Raw genomic sequence first — 14,793 nt, forward strand, 5'->3', positions numbered from 1 at the left:
TATTTTATAAACAGAACAACTTATTATTAATATTTTATCACAAAATACGTTAATTATTTATTATCAATTTCACTAATTTTATTCACGTAGTTAAATAGGAAACAAAAACTGTTAAAGAAAATAACAACATCAATTGATAAAAAAAGAATAACAAAACAAGATCTCTCTCTTGATGAAAAATAGTAGAAATAAATAAAATTCACACCCTAGCCATATATAAAGCAATTATAATCCAATATATTATTCAACATTTCCTTAAAAAAAATTAAAAGAACATTAAAAAAAGACAAAGAATGCAAACCCCTCCTTCAATTTGTACAACAAAAAAAAACATAATAAACTTAAATAAAGTATCTCAATAATCATCTTATTTCTTGTGCCTACCACATTTATGAAGGTGTTAATCAACTTCTTAATCCCATAATTAGTGTTAGAATTTTTTGTTAATACAATTCCATCATTACCAGCAAGAATTCTATACTTATCTTTTCTTGTAAAATTTGTACACTCAAATCCTAATGTTTCACCCAAAATTCTTTGCACATAATTTGCAACATCATGTGGACTTTTCCCAGATGAACACGTGGCATCTTCTGATAATTTATTCAAGAATGTTACCTCATAAATTGGTCTAGGATTCATCAAGAAAAAAATTGGATCCATAGTTTTCCATCCCCTAGCTGTTGTTCCATGAAAAAACCCTACTCTATAATTCATGGCCACTGGGACAATACTATTGGTTAGTTCCGCAAAAAGTGCACTGAATCTCAATAAAAACGGTTCCCTACATGTTGTCCCTTCAGGGCACATGATCAAATCTCCTTTTTCGAGCTGATGTTTGATTTTCCACGTGTCCACGTTTCGAACCCTCGTCAGACGTATAGTCGGTATCGGGGATAGGACCTCGGTGAGTCGGGAGACTGAGTAGGTTACGGCCGGGATTTTACGTTGGAGTACGGTTGAGAGGATGACAGGGTCCATGAGGGTGCGGTGAGTGCAGACGAATAGTACGCCTGGATTGGTGATAGTGATAGTTGATGATGATGGCGGTAATGGTGGATTTCCTTTGACTATGACTTTGCCACCAAATAAAGGTGTTAAATAGGGAATTGACCATATTGGAAATATTAAGCCAATGAGAATTCTTATTGTAGCTATAATAATGCCTAGTGGAATCCATAAAAGTATTATTAGGGCTAAAAATGGTGTTGGTCGAATAACAAGTCGACCATCATGGAAAATTACTGGTAATGGATTGATAATAATTTGTTGTTGTTGTTGGTTTTGATTTTTGCTTCTCAAAAATGGTGGTTGTAATTGTTCCTGTTCCATACAACATTTTAAAAATGAGTTAAAATACACTATGAGCTAGATCATTTGAACTAGTGAGGTAAAAAATCATTATTTTAACGATATCTATAAGTTAAACTTAAATATATCGATAAATTTAAACCAACTGATATATATAGCACATAATATTTCATATTTTCTAACATAAAATAAGAATAGTGACTTAGAAAATATGGCAGATTATGTGCTATATATATCAGTTGATTTAAATTTATCCATAGATTTAAGTTTAACTTATAGATATCGTTAATATAAATAATTTTTACATCACTAGTTCACCCAAAAGATATTTATAAAATGAAAAATTTATAATCTTGAAAAGTAAGCAGATTTCATGCTAGTCTGCAACAAGAAGTAAAAGTAATATGATATATATAAGTTCAATTCATAGATTTTCTTACAATCTTATTTTATATACATTATTTTTTTAATTTCAATTTATATGACATAAATGAAATTTAAAGAGTCAATTGAATCTTTAAATTGTTAATTATTGTAAGTTTAGTACTTTTATATAATAGATTAAAAAGAAAAGTAAGACGATTAAATTGAAAAGTTGAATTTTCATAAATACCATTGACTAGAAACAGACATGTCGACGAACAGTTGACTGCTTTTAACTAGCCGCTTATTAATAATATAGTTAAATCCTTTACTATATTTACGAGTTTAACTTCAATATATCAAACAGAAATTAATAACAACCCGATAAAAAGATAACCGAAGCGAAAGAAATAACATAAGGTAGTTATTGAGATCTAAGACTAAGAAAATACCAAAAAAAATAGGTTTGTGTGTACTTACCTTGCACAAAGAAAAGAAGGAAGAACCACATTTTGGTCTACCAAGACCTAAACTTGGTTGTTTATCACCAAATAATTCAATAATCCCATCTTTAATCTTGTCAAAATCATCCTTAATTAATCCAATTGCAAATCCATATTTACTAACAACAAGTTCACTACCAACAACTTCATCACATCTTAAATGCACTTTCACAAATCTCTCAACCATAATTCTTGGAATTTTAGTCACCACAACTTTTTTATCATACAAACTAAATATCCTCCATGCCTCCATATTAATATCATCAAAATAAAACTTAGGTAAGACAGCTCTAGACACTGATTCAATTTCGGATATTTTTACCCCTATCGTGGCTACGAAAATAGTAAGTTTTAATCCGTATTCCTCTCTCCCTAAAAATTCGAGGAATCGAATTATTGGCCATAACATTAGTAAAAGAGCATATCGAACTACACCCGATGCCTCGAAAGCTAATAACATGAAGTAACAAAAGGGATTAGGGTTTTTCAAAAGAACTCCTTCAAGCTCAGAAACAATAGAATCCATTGGAACTTTTGTGTTTTTTGTATAGTGTAATGTTTTTATTAGTGTGGTGTTATGAGAGAATTGAGGTTGTTTATTTGTTTCACAACTAATATTTGATGCATGGAAGACTTATTTATATTATAAGATCTATGCTTAATGTTGATACTCCCACCGTTACATTTTATGTGGCACTTTTTGAATTTCGAGATTCAAACAAGTCTATCTTTGACCGTAAATTTTTCATAGATTTTTTAAACATTTTGAATTATCAATATTGTAATTTATACTACTTTTAACGTAGTTTATAAATATAAAAATTTCATTTCAAAAAAAATAAAAATTTTATGTACAAATTTCCGATCAAACTTAAACTGTTTAAATCTTGAAAAAACAAAAAATATGTCATAAATGAGTACATAGGGAGTAACATTCATGGGATTGTTTAGACTATACGACACGTTTAAACGCAAAGATTGGTTACTTAACTCTACCAACTTTTTTAATCTTCTCTCATTTTTATAATATATTAAATTTAGAATTTAATTACTAACATTTAAAAGTGTTGTTCTAAAATTCAGAATCTATAAAATTGAAATTTTGAATTTGTCTTTAATCTCAATCCAAAAATGCTTTGCTCAATTTTAGGTGGCTAAATTAGATCTTTTCCATCGTGTTAGGTCACTAAGAAAATACAAGGTGAAATACAAATTTTTACTGAAATATCGAAAAAATTTCTATTTTTTCCGTATGAAAACACTACTATTTTTTCTTTTCTCATCAATTCAATTATAATGTAAGTATAAAAAATACTGAACATTTTTCAATGGTAAAAATAGTGATTTTTTTTAATTCAATTTCCCAGTAGAGCCTGGGTGTTGTATTAATCCCAAAATTCAGCACCAAACATATACAAAGAGGTGAATAGTCTTATCTTTGCCTCCAAAATCATAGCTGCACCTGAACAACTAGAGCTAGTTATTTACAATGATTTTAATTACCAAAAAGTAAGCTTCTTGTGCTTGAATCTTAGCGAGGGCATATGTGCTTGATCCATTTTAAAAGGGACTCTCGCAGTTTGCGGTAAGTCCTCCATGGTAAAGAAATTGTGGTCTTGAAAAATAGTAGTGATTTTTTAATAATGACCTTACATTAAAGAATTATGTCTTTTTAATAGTGTTCAAATCTCGAGAAACGTTTAATAGATTAGGATAAAATAGTAAAGTATACCTTTTATTTATTATTTATTGTTTTAATTTTTTTTCATGAGCCAAGAGGCAAAATAAATAAAGAAAATAAGAATATGTAAAAAAATGGTTGACCAGCTGCTTGATGCATAGTAGACTAGTAGTTAAATAAATAGTTGTACCTAATTAAACTTTTACATGAAGATAAACATTGTACTTGGAATATCAAAATCACACTTAAATATCACTAATTAAAATTAGTACTTTCTTGTAAAAATTACCAGCTGCTAGTTGCCTGGCTATGTCCATTTAGGAAAACTTTGAATTTGGAAAATCTAACCTTAGTTTTTAAGTGAAGTATCCTACGTTTCATATTATGTGACCTCCATATGTAATCTAACGCACTTTAAAAAAAATTGTTTCAAAGTGTATTTTATTAAACTAATCTTATTAATGACGTTTTGAAAAACTTTAAATTTGACTATTGCTATTTTACGTAGTTATTTAATGCTAAGAATAGTATGGAAAAAAAGCTATATCGACTACTTAATTCCTTTTTTTTTTATTTTGCTTTAATCACTACTAAAAATCACTATTTTCTCATTGAAAAATATTTAGTGGAAATTCGGTATATGCAATAAAAAAAAATCACTGAATTAACACTTGAACATACGTACATTGCGATTAAATATTTCTATTTTCACGAAGAAAATGGATCTTAGGCGTAATATGTATGTGCAAGTGTTAATTCATAACAATTGATTTTTTTTGTTGTTACATATATCGAATTGACACTTGAACATACGTGTTACTTATGAGGTCCATTTTCTTAATGCGACAATAGAAATACTCGCAGCTATTCAAGGGTATAACAGAAAGGGTGAAATTCTTGCCTTAATTGGGCCTGTACTATTAACAATTCTTAAGTATAGTAGTTTGATAGAAATAGCTTATTCATAAATAGACAGATCAATACATAGACTTATAAGTAAAATGGAAAGAAAAAAAAAAACTGCATACATTTGAATTAACACTTCAACATACATGTTACTTACATCCAAGGTCCATTTTCTTAACGTGACAGTAGAAATGCTCATACTATTAACAACTCTCAAGTATAGTAGTTTGATAGAAATAGTTTGTTCGTTCATGAATTGACAGATCAAAACAAAGACTTGCAAGAAAAATGAAAAAAAAAAAAGTTGCATAAATTGAATTAACACTACTTGAACATACATGTTACGTTCAAGGTCTATTTTCTTAGCGCGGCAGTAGAAATGTTCGTACCATTAATAACTCTTAAGTATAATACTTGGTTTGATAGAGATAGTTTGTTCATCAATAGACATATCAATACAAAAACTTGTAAGAAGAATGGAAAAAAAGAAGTTGCACACATTGAGTTAACACATGAACATACATGTTAATTACTTACGTCCAAGGTCCATTTTCTTAACACGAAAGTAGAAATGCTCGTACGATTAAGTAGGAGGGCAAAAGGTAATGAGATAGCGCGGCGCCTTACAACTCTTAAGTCCAGTAGATTCATCAAATGCATAGCTATAAGCCCTAGGACAAATAGTCTTAAAAAACTGCGAAAACGCAGTTGGTTTGCAAGTGTTTTTACTAGCAAATTCCCCTGTGCAGCAGTATCTTGGTGAATTAGTAGCTAAACAAGCACTTTTACATCCCACAATTTTGCCTTGACACTTGAGAGCTAAGTATTCTGGACAAGATTGATTCAAATCAGCTTCACAAGCAGCAACACCACACCCAATGCTACCGCGAATTGGTATCATTGAAACAGGAATATTGAATCCATCAACTAAACTTACATCATAGTAATGTTTTTGATTGTTTGAGGTTCCTAATGTCATTTCCACGAGCGTTGCAGGGGGGATTCCTCCGGCCCCTGAACAATTCAGGAGGCCGGAGCAATCCCCTGTTTGACAAGATCCTTTACCATTTTCGTCGAAACAACAACCTTGTCTGCCCCATAATCTTCCTGACCATAGGTTAGGAAGTTGAATTACTACTTGTTGGCCAATGTTGAGATGAAATCCACCATTGTTTGGTGTTTTATGCCCTGCTGTGCCAAGAATTCCTGGCCATATACTTTCTTTGCAATTGTTCACTATAATCAATTGAGTTCCATCTGCATATATCATAACAACATTAGACAATTTGTACAAAAAGACAACTCAATTCACAAAGCATTCTACATTTACGCTAGGTCCAGGGAAGAGCCTGTAATCTAGACAGCCTACCCTGACACAAGCATTTCCACTACTCAACCCACATGGAGACCATTATGTCAAGGTAGGCTGCCTTCCCTTCCCTAAACCCTGCATAACATAAGTGATTGATTCCACAAGGAGACAACTGTACTATTGCTCCAAGGCTCCCCTTCGCGACTTAACAAACACATGCAAATTTTGTGGATTGGGCATAATTCTAAGCAATTTAACAAGCTAAGATGAATAGAATTGAGATAATACCAATTAGTCTTTTTAGAATTTTCTTCGAGGAAAAAGTTTACCAATATTGATCTATGAAAAGTTTAACAAACATGACAAAAAACAACTTAGTGTACGAAGCATTCTGTATTTACACTAGGTCCAAGGAAGGACAACTGATCTAGACAGTCTACCCTGACGCAAGCATCAATAGTTGATTACACGGCTACCTAGATCATATGCCCTCGCTAGACTCGAACCGCAGGGAGACAATTGTACCATTGCTCCAAGGCTCCCCTTCGCGACTAAACAAACATAAAAAAAAAACTTATATAGGCGAGAGAATTATTACTTGAGATAGATAGATAACAGGACAAACAGAGGAAGAGCAAGAGATGTAAATTAGTTCTCATATTCTTCTGAATTTTTTTTGTTCTTGATTTTGAACAAAGTGAGAAAAAAATTTAAAACAAAGTTTTTATTTTGGAAGAAAAAATATAACTGCAAATATAATGTTGAAGAAGTGGTAGCAGTTAAAAGGGAGGTACTCGATGAGCAGTTTCTCCATGTTCCACTTTTCTAGAGAATAAGTATTATTATTATTATTATTATTATTATATCGGAGTTTAAGTTTTATATACTGAATAAAATTTTATTAAGGATAATATAACTTTTGGTCGATAATTGGTTATTGATAAATTTTTATTTTTGGTTCTTGTGTTATATGACTATGTATATTTAATCTTTAATTGGTTAAAAATGTGTTCTTTTGGTTCTTTTTTATAAGAAATATATCGAATTTGAAACTATTTTAAGAATTATAATATCCTCAAATATGTAGTAATACTACATGCTAGACTAAAATATTTTCAATTTATATAGTAGAACGATTAATAATTATGAAAAATTATTAATATTTACTAGCAAAGGGATTAGAATAGCATATTTTTAATCATATATCATTGGGATTAAAATTAGAATTTACTAATAACTGAGAAATCAAAAGAATAGAGAACCCTTTATGTTAATTGACATGCTATCACGAATTAAAATTCACCTGATAATGTAAAAAGTGTGTATGGTGGTGTACATTGTTGCTTAAATTCTTATTCCAAATTAAGGATAAAATGAGAAAAGAATAATTAAATTTATTTTAATCTTTTATATTAATAAATAATTTAAATTAATTAATTTTAAAATTCACGATAGATAATTTGAGATGAACGATATATTTTGTTTCAATAAGTTTGGAGTATTAAATTCATCTTTATTGGTTATCTTTACAGAATAATGTGTCATGATTGTGTCTACTTTACTTTTACTAATTTCTTTTATCTAATATAATTGGTTCATGGTGGATTTGGAAATGGTTTAGTAGCTAATTTTGCATTTTGGCATGTGAAAAAGTTAAGAAAAATATATTCCTTAAAATCTCATCCACTAAAAAAAGTGATTAATTTTCTAATGACACCTCTTACTTTTTTTATTTTTTAATATTAATTGGTGGGTTCTTGTTAATAAAGGAGTTTTTTAGTGTGCAAAGTGCAATTATGATTTGAGATTAATAAAGTAATTTTGCACTTATTCCTACAATTATAGATCTCGAGGAGAAAAAGAGCAAATTCTTGAAACTCCAAATAATTACAATTTACAATCTCATGGCAATTTAGCCTACTTGTACTTTTTTTTTCTTTTTTTATTTGTGTTATAGCGGTAGAGTTAGAATATCGCGTATGCATTTTCATGCCTCTAATTATTTTTGCTTAGATTTTTTATTTATATCGAGAATTAATTAAATATATAAGTAATTTATAGTAGAGAGAACTTATATCAAAATGGGTTGTTGATTTCATGATAAATTAAGTTGAAACTAGCTTATGCTTAGCTATGTCCTCGACATGCGCTTAATTTTGCTTCTTATTTTGTTAAACAAAGAATGATGAAAGGTGAAATTCATACCGTTCAAATTTTTAATTTATCTCTGATTTAATGCACGACCTATGTAAAAACATTTAGATATGGTATGATAAATGTTAAAGCCTGATAAAAATGGTTAAACTATATTTGATCCCGTAAAAAACTTTACATTATTCAATTTCATTTAATAGCATATAAATCAACCTCACATATATTCACTTTTTTAGCACAACTATTTAGTAAATAATCTCATTTTTCATTGTGAGTCCAAACTAGCCTCTTGAACCAAACCCTTCATTCACTTGAGTAGATCTAGATCAAAATTTCATTGAATGAAATCTTGCGCTATTTTTCTAGCAAGTTAAAGATTTTTAGACCATTCTTTGGAATATACTAAAAATTTTAGGAGAAAAAGTTAACACTAGTATCTATAAATTTTGTAAATGTTAGACCACAGTCTAATAATTTATTAGTCTCAAGGACAATATTAGCACTAAGCTTTAATACTATGAGCAAAATCTAAACAGTAGGTTAAAAAAAGGAGTATTTGCTTAAATAAGCCCTTTTCACTTGAAGCTAAAAATAAGAGGCCTGCAAAAAGGATAAAGTTTCATGGGCCGGGACTACAATCTAGCCGGGTCAACCCATTCAAATTTAGGTAGATTAATGTTCGTTTATTTATTAGTTCAGTCTATTTTAATCGACACAATACATCCATCTAAAGTTGAATTGATTTAGCTAAAACTATAGCTCAAGTTGACTCATATAAAATCTTATCAAAATTAATTAATAATATTTTTTTATTTGATATATTATAATAATCAGAGGTGGACTCATCCCTCCAGAATCATGTATATATATGTATATCTATCTTGAAAATCTGACAGAAATTATATAATTAACAGTGCACCCATGAAAAGCATATGAGTGTCATTATGCTGCTAGCACAAGCTAGAGAATCCACTCGCGAGACTTGGGTTCGAGTCCAGGTAGAGTGTTTATTTCACTATTTTTATTTTAAGTTTATTTTAGAGCTCATAATTGAGCTAAGGTAATATTGGTACACCTAAAGTCTTCAAATCCTGGGTTTACCTCTGTTTATAATAGCATTTACCCATTGTTTAGCTCATCTTGACTCAACTCAACTCCCATAACTTAATGAATCTGCCTATTTTATTAACTCAATCCCTTTTAACCCGCTCAAATTTAACCAAACTCGATCATTTGACACCCCTTCCCTACTTTATTCTTTATTACTCCTACTGAAGCAAGTCCCAATTATGTTCTATAATAGTAATTTCTTCTAGTTGTAAGGGTCCATTATAACATATTTAGCACAGTTTGGGCTTGGTGTTTTTCAAGGCTTTAAGCCACATGGGCTGTTAAATAATACTCCCATAAATTCTCCCATGTTCCAGCATGATATTTGGCTCTGCCCTTCATTTACCAACATGGTTTCTGGTCCATTCTTAATCAGAGATTTCGAGTTCGAGTCCTCAGAAAAGAAAAAGTATGAGCCCTGCAATATACGATCTTCAATGCGAATATCAGACTCCGAGTGGGGGGAAAGAATTCATTCATTTGAGAAAACATAAGAGATTTGGTGGAGGTTATATAAGCCTTTGGTCTTGAAGTCATTGGTTAAATACAAATATAATATTAGGGCAAAATCAACCTAAATATATTTTTAACATGATGTGATATTGTCTGTTTAAAGCTAAGTAGCCCGTGCAATTTTTCTCCAACATGTCTCACGTATCATTCAAGAGTATCATACCTTAGTATGTAGTTTATTTTTCATATCAACTTTCGATACTTTGTTTGCACGTCCAAATCTTTACTAGGAGATTTGACAACTATGAAGAAAGTTCTGTTTTTTTTTTTTTTTTGACATATATCTTAATCTTATCTTCATTTTTGTAATTCCCAAACGTGCTTATTTGACTATAAAAATTTGATTCTGTACAATAATAATTAGCTGGTGGAAACTGTCATAAAATGCCATTATTGACTTAGCTGCTGTTCTTTTGTTTTCTTCTTTATGAATATAATGAAGGTCTTGAAAGACAAAGAAGGAGAATAAATGGCAATATTTGCAACTTAACGTGTCTTACTTTTCTTTTTAGTCTGTTTCAACAGGAATGTCATTTTCTATTGTTACTAGCTTTTCAATTTCAACATCCTATCTAACATGTTTATGACTACAAGATTCAAAAGGACATTTTTATACATTGTACACATATTTAGTAAGATCACGAAATTTAGAAGCCTCATTTACTTTCTCAAACTTCACGCTCATTCAAATTAAGACATAAGAACTTTTATCCATTGATATAACTTGTGTGTCACCAATAAATATCTCTTGTGCTGCTGGTTTGTCCATATCATTTCAAGGTGGAAAAGAAAAGATTTGAGACAGTTCACCATATAACAAAATATTGCCATAATAGTTTTAAGGCATAATGCATAAACAAACACTCAAATTTGGCCTCAGTTGACAAGTAAACACTCCAACTTGACTATTCACATCTTAACACCTTAATTTGTCTTCATTGTGTCGGTTGAACACTCCAACTTACAAAATAATCGTCTAAACACATGTAAAATTTATGTGTCACGTCAACATTGAGTGTCTACGAGACACAATAGGGACAAATTGGAGGATTGTTTAGTTGTTAGATGAGACCATGTTGAAGTGCCTAGATGAGCACTCTCAAAGTTGGAATACTTACTTGTCGGGTGAAGTCACGTTTAGTGTTTGTTTATGTATTATGCCTTGTTTTTACATCTTAGTTATGATTGTTATTAACTTATTTTGCTCAATTTCCATAAAAGTGATGGATTGAGAACAAGAACATTAGAGAAATAGAAAAGGAACAAAATGAAGTCAGAATTCTTCTGAAATGGACAAAGCTTCATCAAGATTCAAAATTGACTTGATTGCAATAATATATTCACATCCTACTAACACCAATATTCTCAAAACCATAGAAATGGTTGATACTAATATCATTTTCATTTCAAAAGCCATAATTTACATTTAAGTCAAAAATCAAACCATAAAAAGAAGTACTAAAATATAGAGGGAGTTTGGGAGGGCAAGTAGAATGGTCCCTCCATTTTGCATGGCTACCTGTTGTCCTCTCTGCCAGAATCCGTTAATGGCGTTACTGAATTAGCTTCAATATCAATATCGCCTTCACCGTCATAACCTGATGACCATGTGCTTACTTTCTCAAAATAAGACGAAGACGGATAGGAATCTATGAAGACCTCTAACTCCATACCGCTAGTACCACCCTTCTTTCCATCATATTCATCGGGAGCTGCCAGCGTCTCTGGGAGCGACAGCTCCCCTTCCAAGTATCTCACCACTAGCCTCATGCTAGGTCTCTTAGATGGTGTATTATTTGAACACATGAGTCCTAATTTAAGCACCATTATGGCCTCCATCTCATCATACTCGCCATTTAATCTCGAGTCAACCACTTCAAGAATGGCACCTTCCTTCCATTTATCCCATACCCAATCCACAAGGATTAACTCCTCAGGCAATGCCTTTGCCTCAATTGGCCTCCTCCCACAAGCAACTTCTAGCAGCAATGCACCAAAGGCAAAAACATCTGAACTTGGTGTGGGTTTTCCGGTCTTGGTTAATTCTGGAGCTAAGTAACCCAACGTACCGACTACTCTTGTTGTGCTAGGATTTGCTCCATGCTCGTATAACTTAGCAAGTCCGAAATCTCCAAGTCGTCCATTCATATCGGAATCTAACAACACATTCCCTGCTTTAATATCTCTATGAATCACAGTTTGTTCCCATTCTTCATGTAAATACAACAGACCAGAAGCCACACCTTTAATAACCTTGAACCTCTGATCCCAAGTTAAAGTAACTCTCGGTTCATCATAAATGTATTTGTCTAAGCTTCCATTAGGCATAAAGTCATAAACAAGTAACAAATCACCTCTTCGCCGACACCATCCTAAGAGCTGAACCAAATTTCTATGTCTAAGGCGACCAATAGTCGCGATTTCAGACACAAATTCTTGAAGACCCTGCTTTGCTTCATGATGTATTCGCTTCACAGCTACAACGGTATTCGTCTTAGGCAGTGTTCCTTTATAAACTCGACCAAATCCACCATACCCGAGCAACTCTTTATCTCTAAAACCCCTTGTAGCCTTCTTTAGCTCTTTGTAAGAAAACCTATGTGGACCTATCTCAAGTTCCCAAGGCTCAATCACATCTATGTTCTTGATTTTCCAAATGACATACAAGGCTAAAATGAGTCCGAATACAAGAAACACAACAGCCGATATCGTGGTAGCTACAATCAAGACTGTTTGATCCTTCTTAGGCTTAGGGAGAGAAGGCAATGAATCAAGATCCAAAGATTGAGCTTTTCCATTCATCTTGAAACTCCAACCAAATATATAATGTGAGCTAGCAAGCAAACCAGTTGAAGCAGAAAATCCAACATACATGAATTCCTCAAAAACTAGAGAAAGGTCCAAAGGGAAAGACAAAATTGAAAAAGTTGGTTTTGTTGAAGAAAGTGAAAGTGTAACATTCAACACATTTCTACTTGAATCATAATCAATCCAAGCCTGAATTGTCTTTCCACTCTGAAGAAAAAGCTTTTGTTTACTAAAACTTTCTTCAGAGAAGTAACTAGCATTTACTGAAGCATTAGACTTCAAATCATTCACATCAATACCAACATGATTATCACTAATATCACCAAATTCAAAATCTTGAACAGTATCAAATTCAACAGCAAATACATGATTTGAAAAATTCCCAATATTACTTGAATTTAAAAGACCTAAATACTGACTAGGAAGAGCCCCTTTCATCTCTTTAGTACTTGAGATTGTAAAAGCAAAACCATGCCCACCTAACTTAGCATATTCAGGAACAATCCCAAAAGCAAAAGCAGTAGAAAAGGAAGAAACTTTACCAGATTGGGAATTCTTGAATTTAATTGGATTTTTGTAAAAGGCATGACCAACAACTCTAGATGTTTCATTTGTAAGCTTTAAAGCACCATTCTTTAAAATATGAGCAACCCCATTTACAGTAAGATTACTAGCTTCAACCCCATTAAAGCCACTATATACAAATTCATCAGAAAAAACTGTTCTTGACAGCAAAATAAAGAGAATCAAGAAAAGGGTTGGTGTAATTTGTTTGGCCATGGCATAGTTAGATTGAAATTTGTTTGTAGAGTTGAAGAACTGTGTGGGGTGATGATTTATAGCTGAATCTAGACATTCCTTTTGTATAGTTCAACTTTGATTTGCCACATGTGATTTGTCTGTGTGATTACAAAGGAATGAAGAAAGAGTTGGGAAAGTGAAAGAGTGGGGTTTAAAGGTTGTGGTGGGTGATTTTCAAATGTGATTTTTATGTTTTTTTGAATTTTTCGTGTTTAGTTTCTTATATTCGCATTAGAGCTTGATTAATTCCAATTAACTTATTGTACGGTTCATTTCTAAAGATGATGCTATTCAAAAAGTTTTTTCATTTCCAAAATTTGAAACGATATGTTTAATTAAGAAATGAGAGTGGAGAATGGAGAATCTCAATCATCAGTCAAATTGAATTGAATGTAGACTTACCACAACAACGTACTACAAGTCCATTGCTCTACACCTTGGATGTATTGACACTTGTTTTCAAGTTGAGTGGATAGTTGACTAAGTTAGTTCGGTCCAGTTTTCGCATGCTTCAATTATTTCATAAGATAATAACCATCTCTCATTAGTGGTGGAGCTAGAATGTCAACTTTGTAGGCGATGGAATTCAGTAATTTTACCTATATTTATTTTAGATATTTACTGAATATACATTAGAGTATTAATTAAGAATTCAGAAACTTATAAAATTAGAATTGATAATTCATAAGTTTCTAATTCGGACTTCACCTCTACCTTCCGCCAACACAGCTATCAAGTAGTAGCATTATCGTTCATCAGATAAAAAGAAATCACCTATTAATATTTTATGATTCTATTAAAATCGAACTTGAGATTTCATAATTTTTTTATAGTTTATTGACTAGTAGATTATACTTTATAATATTGTTGGACAAAAAAAAGTTGAATATTAGAAAGTAGAGTTGTAACCATTATACTGTTACCTAAACTCCTTTTTTTAAAAAGAGAGCTGGTAAGAGATCAATTCCAAAATAAAATGTCAATTTGCAACCTTACTGCCATGATTAGGAGGATAATTGGTCAATCTAACTAGGATGAATTAGTTGGTTAACTACTCTATTGTTACAAATTGAAATGTAATATTTTTCTTTCAGTGAAGTCAAATCATTTAAAAATTCATTTTTTTTTTGGTTTTGCAAATCTCTCAATTCCATCTTGAAATTATAACTCCATAAACTTCTAATCTAACTAATTTGTAATGTTGATGAATAGCTTTCTTTATAAAATACGGGAGAACAACAACATATTCAGTGTAGTTTAACAAAATGGGATCTGAAGCGTACGTAGATCTTACTCCTTTGAACTTCCTCAAAGACAAAGAAATTATTTTT

General features: G+C 31.5%; 3 protein-coding genes across 3 annotated transcripts; all 3 read right to left on the reverse strand.

The window, feature by feature from the left end:
* Positions 1–276: 276 nt before the first annotated feature.
* Positions 277–2,716, reverse strand: LOC125831131 (glycerol-3-phosphate acyltransferase 5-like). The gene is made up of 2 exons (XM_049510315.1): positions 2,155–2,716; positions 277–1,323 (listed from the first exon to the last, which is right to left on the reverse strand). The coding sequence occupies exons 1-2, from the start codon at positions 2,701–2,703 to the stop codon at positions 277–279; spliced, it is 1,596 nt and encodes a 531-aa protein (XP_049366272.1). The 5' UTR covers positions 2,704–2,716.
* A 2,466-nt stretch (positions 2,717–5,182) lies between these two features.
* LOC125831332 (thaumatin-like protein) lies at positions 5,183–6,827 on the reverse strand. The gene is made up of 2 exons (XM_049510533.1): positions 6,675–6,827; positions 5,183–6,021 (listed from the first exon to the last, which is right to left on the reverse strand). Exons 1-2 carry the CDS (start codon positions 6,733–6,735, stop codon positions 5,348–5,350), a joined length of 735 nt encoding a protein of 244 aa, XP_049366490.1. The 5' UTR covers positions 6,736–6,827; the 3' UTR covers positions 5,183–5,347.
* A 4,330-nt stretch (positions 6,828–11,157) lies between these two features.
* On the reverse strand, positions 11,158–13,655 carry LOC125831315 (L-type lectin-domain containing receptor kinase S.4). Its single transcript, XM_049510514.1, has one exon. It carries the CDS (start codon positions 13,439–13,441, stop codon positions 11,369–11,371), a length of 2,073 nt encoding a protein of 690 aa, XP_049366471.1. The 5' UTR covers positions 13,442–13,655; the 3' UTR covers positions 11,158–11,368.
* Positions 13,656–14,793: the final 1,138 nt, after the last annotated feature.

This window comes from Solanum verrucosum, unplaced genomic scaffold, assembly GCF_900185275.1.
Source record: "Solanum verrucosum unplaced genomic scaffold, falcon-dt-bn FXZP01000049.1, whole genome shotgun sequence".
Taxonomy (NCBI): Eukaryota; Viridiplantae; Streptophyta; class Magnoliopsida; order Solanales; family Solanaceae; genus Solanum; species Solanum verrucosum.

Coding starts and splice junctions, on each gene's coding strand:
- LOC125831315 (XM_049510514.1), bottom strand. CDS start 13,441: ATGGCCAAACAAATTACACCAACCCTTTTCTTGATTCTCTTTATTTTG.
- LOC125831131 (XM_049510315.1), bottom strand. CDS start 2,703: ATGGATTCTATTGTTTCTGAGCTTGAAGGAGTTCTTTTGAAAAACCCT. Junction 1,324..2,154: donor CCTTCTTTTCTTTGTGCAAG/GTAAGTACACAC, acceptor TGTATGGAACAG/GAACAATTACAACCACCATT.
- LOC125831332 (XM_049510533.1), bottom strand. CDS start 6,735: ATGAGAACTAATTTACATCTCTTGCTCTTCCTCTGTTTGTCCTGTTAT. Junction 6,022..6,674: donor CTGTTATCTATCTATCTCAA/GTAATAATTCTC, acceptor TGATATATGCAG/ATGGAACTCAATTGATTATA.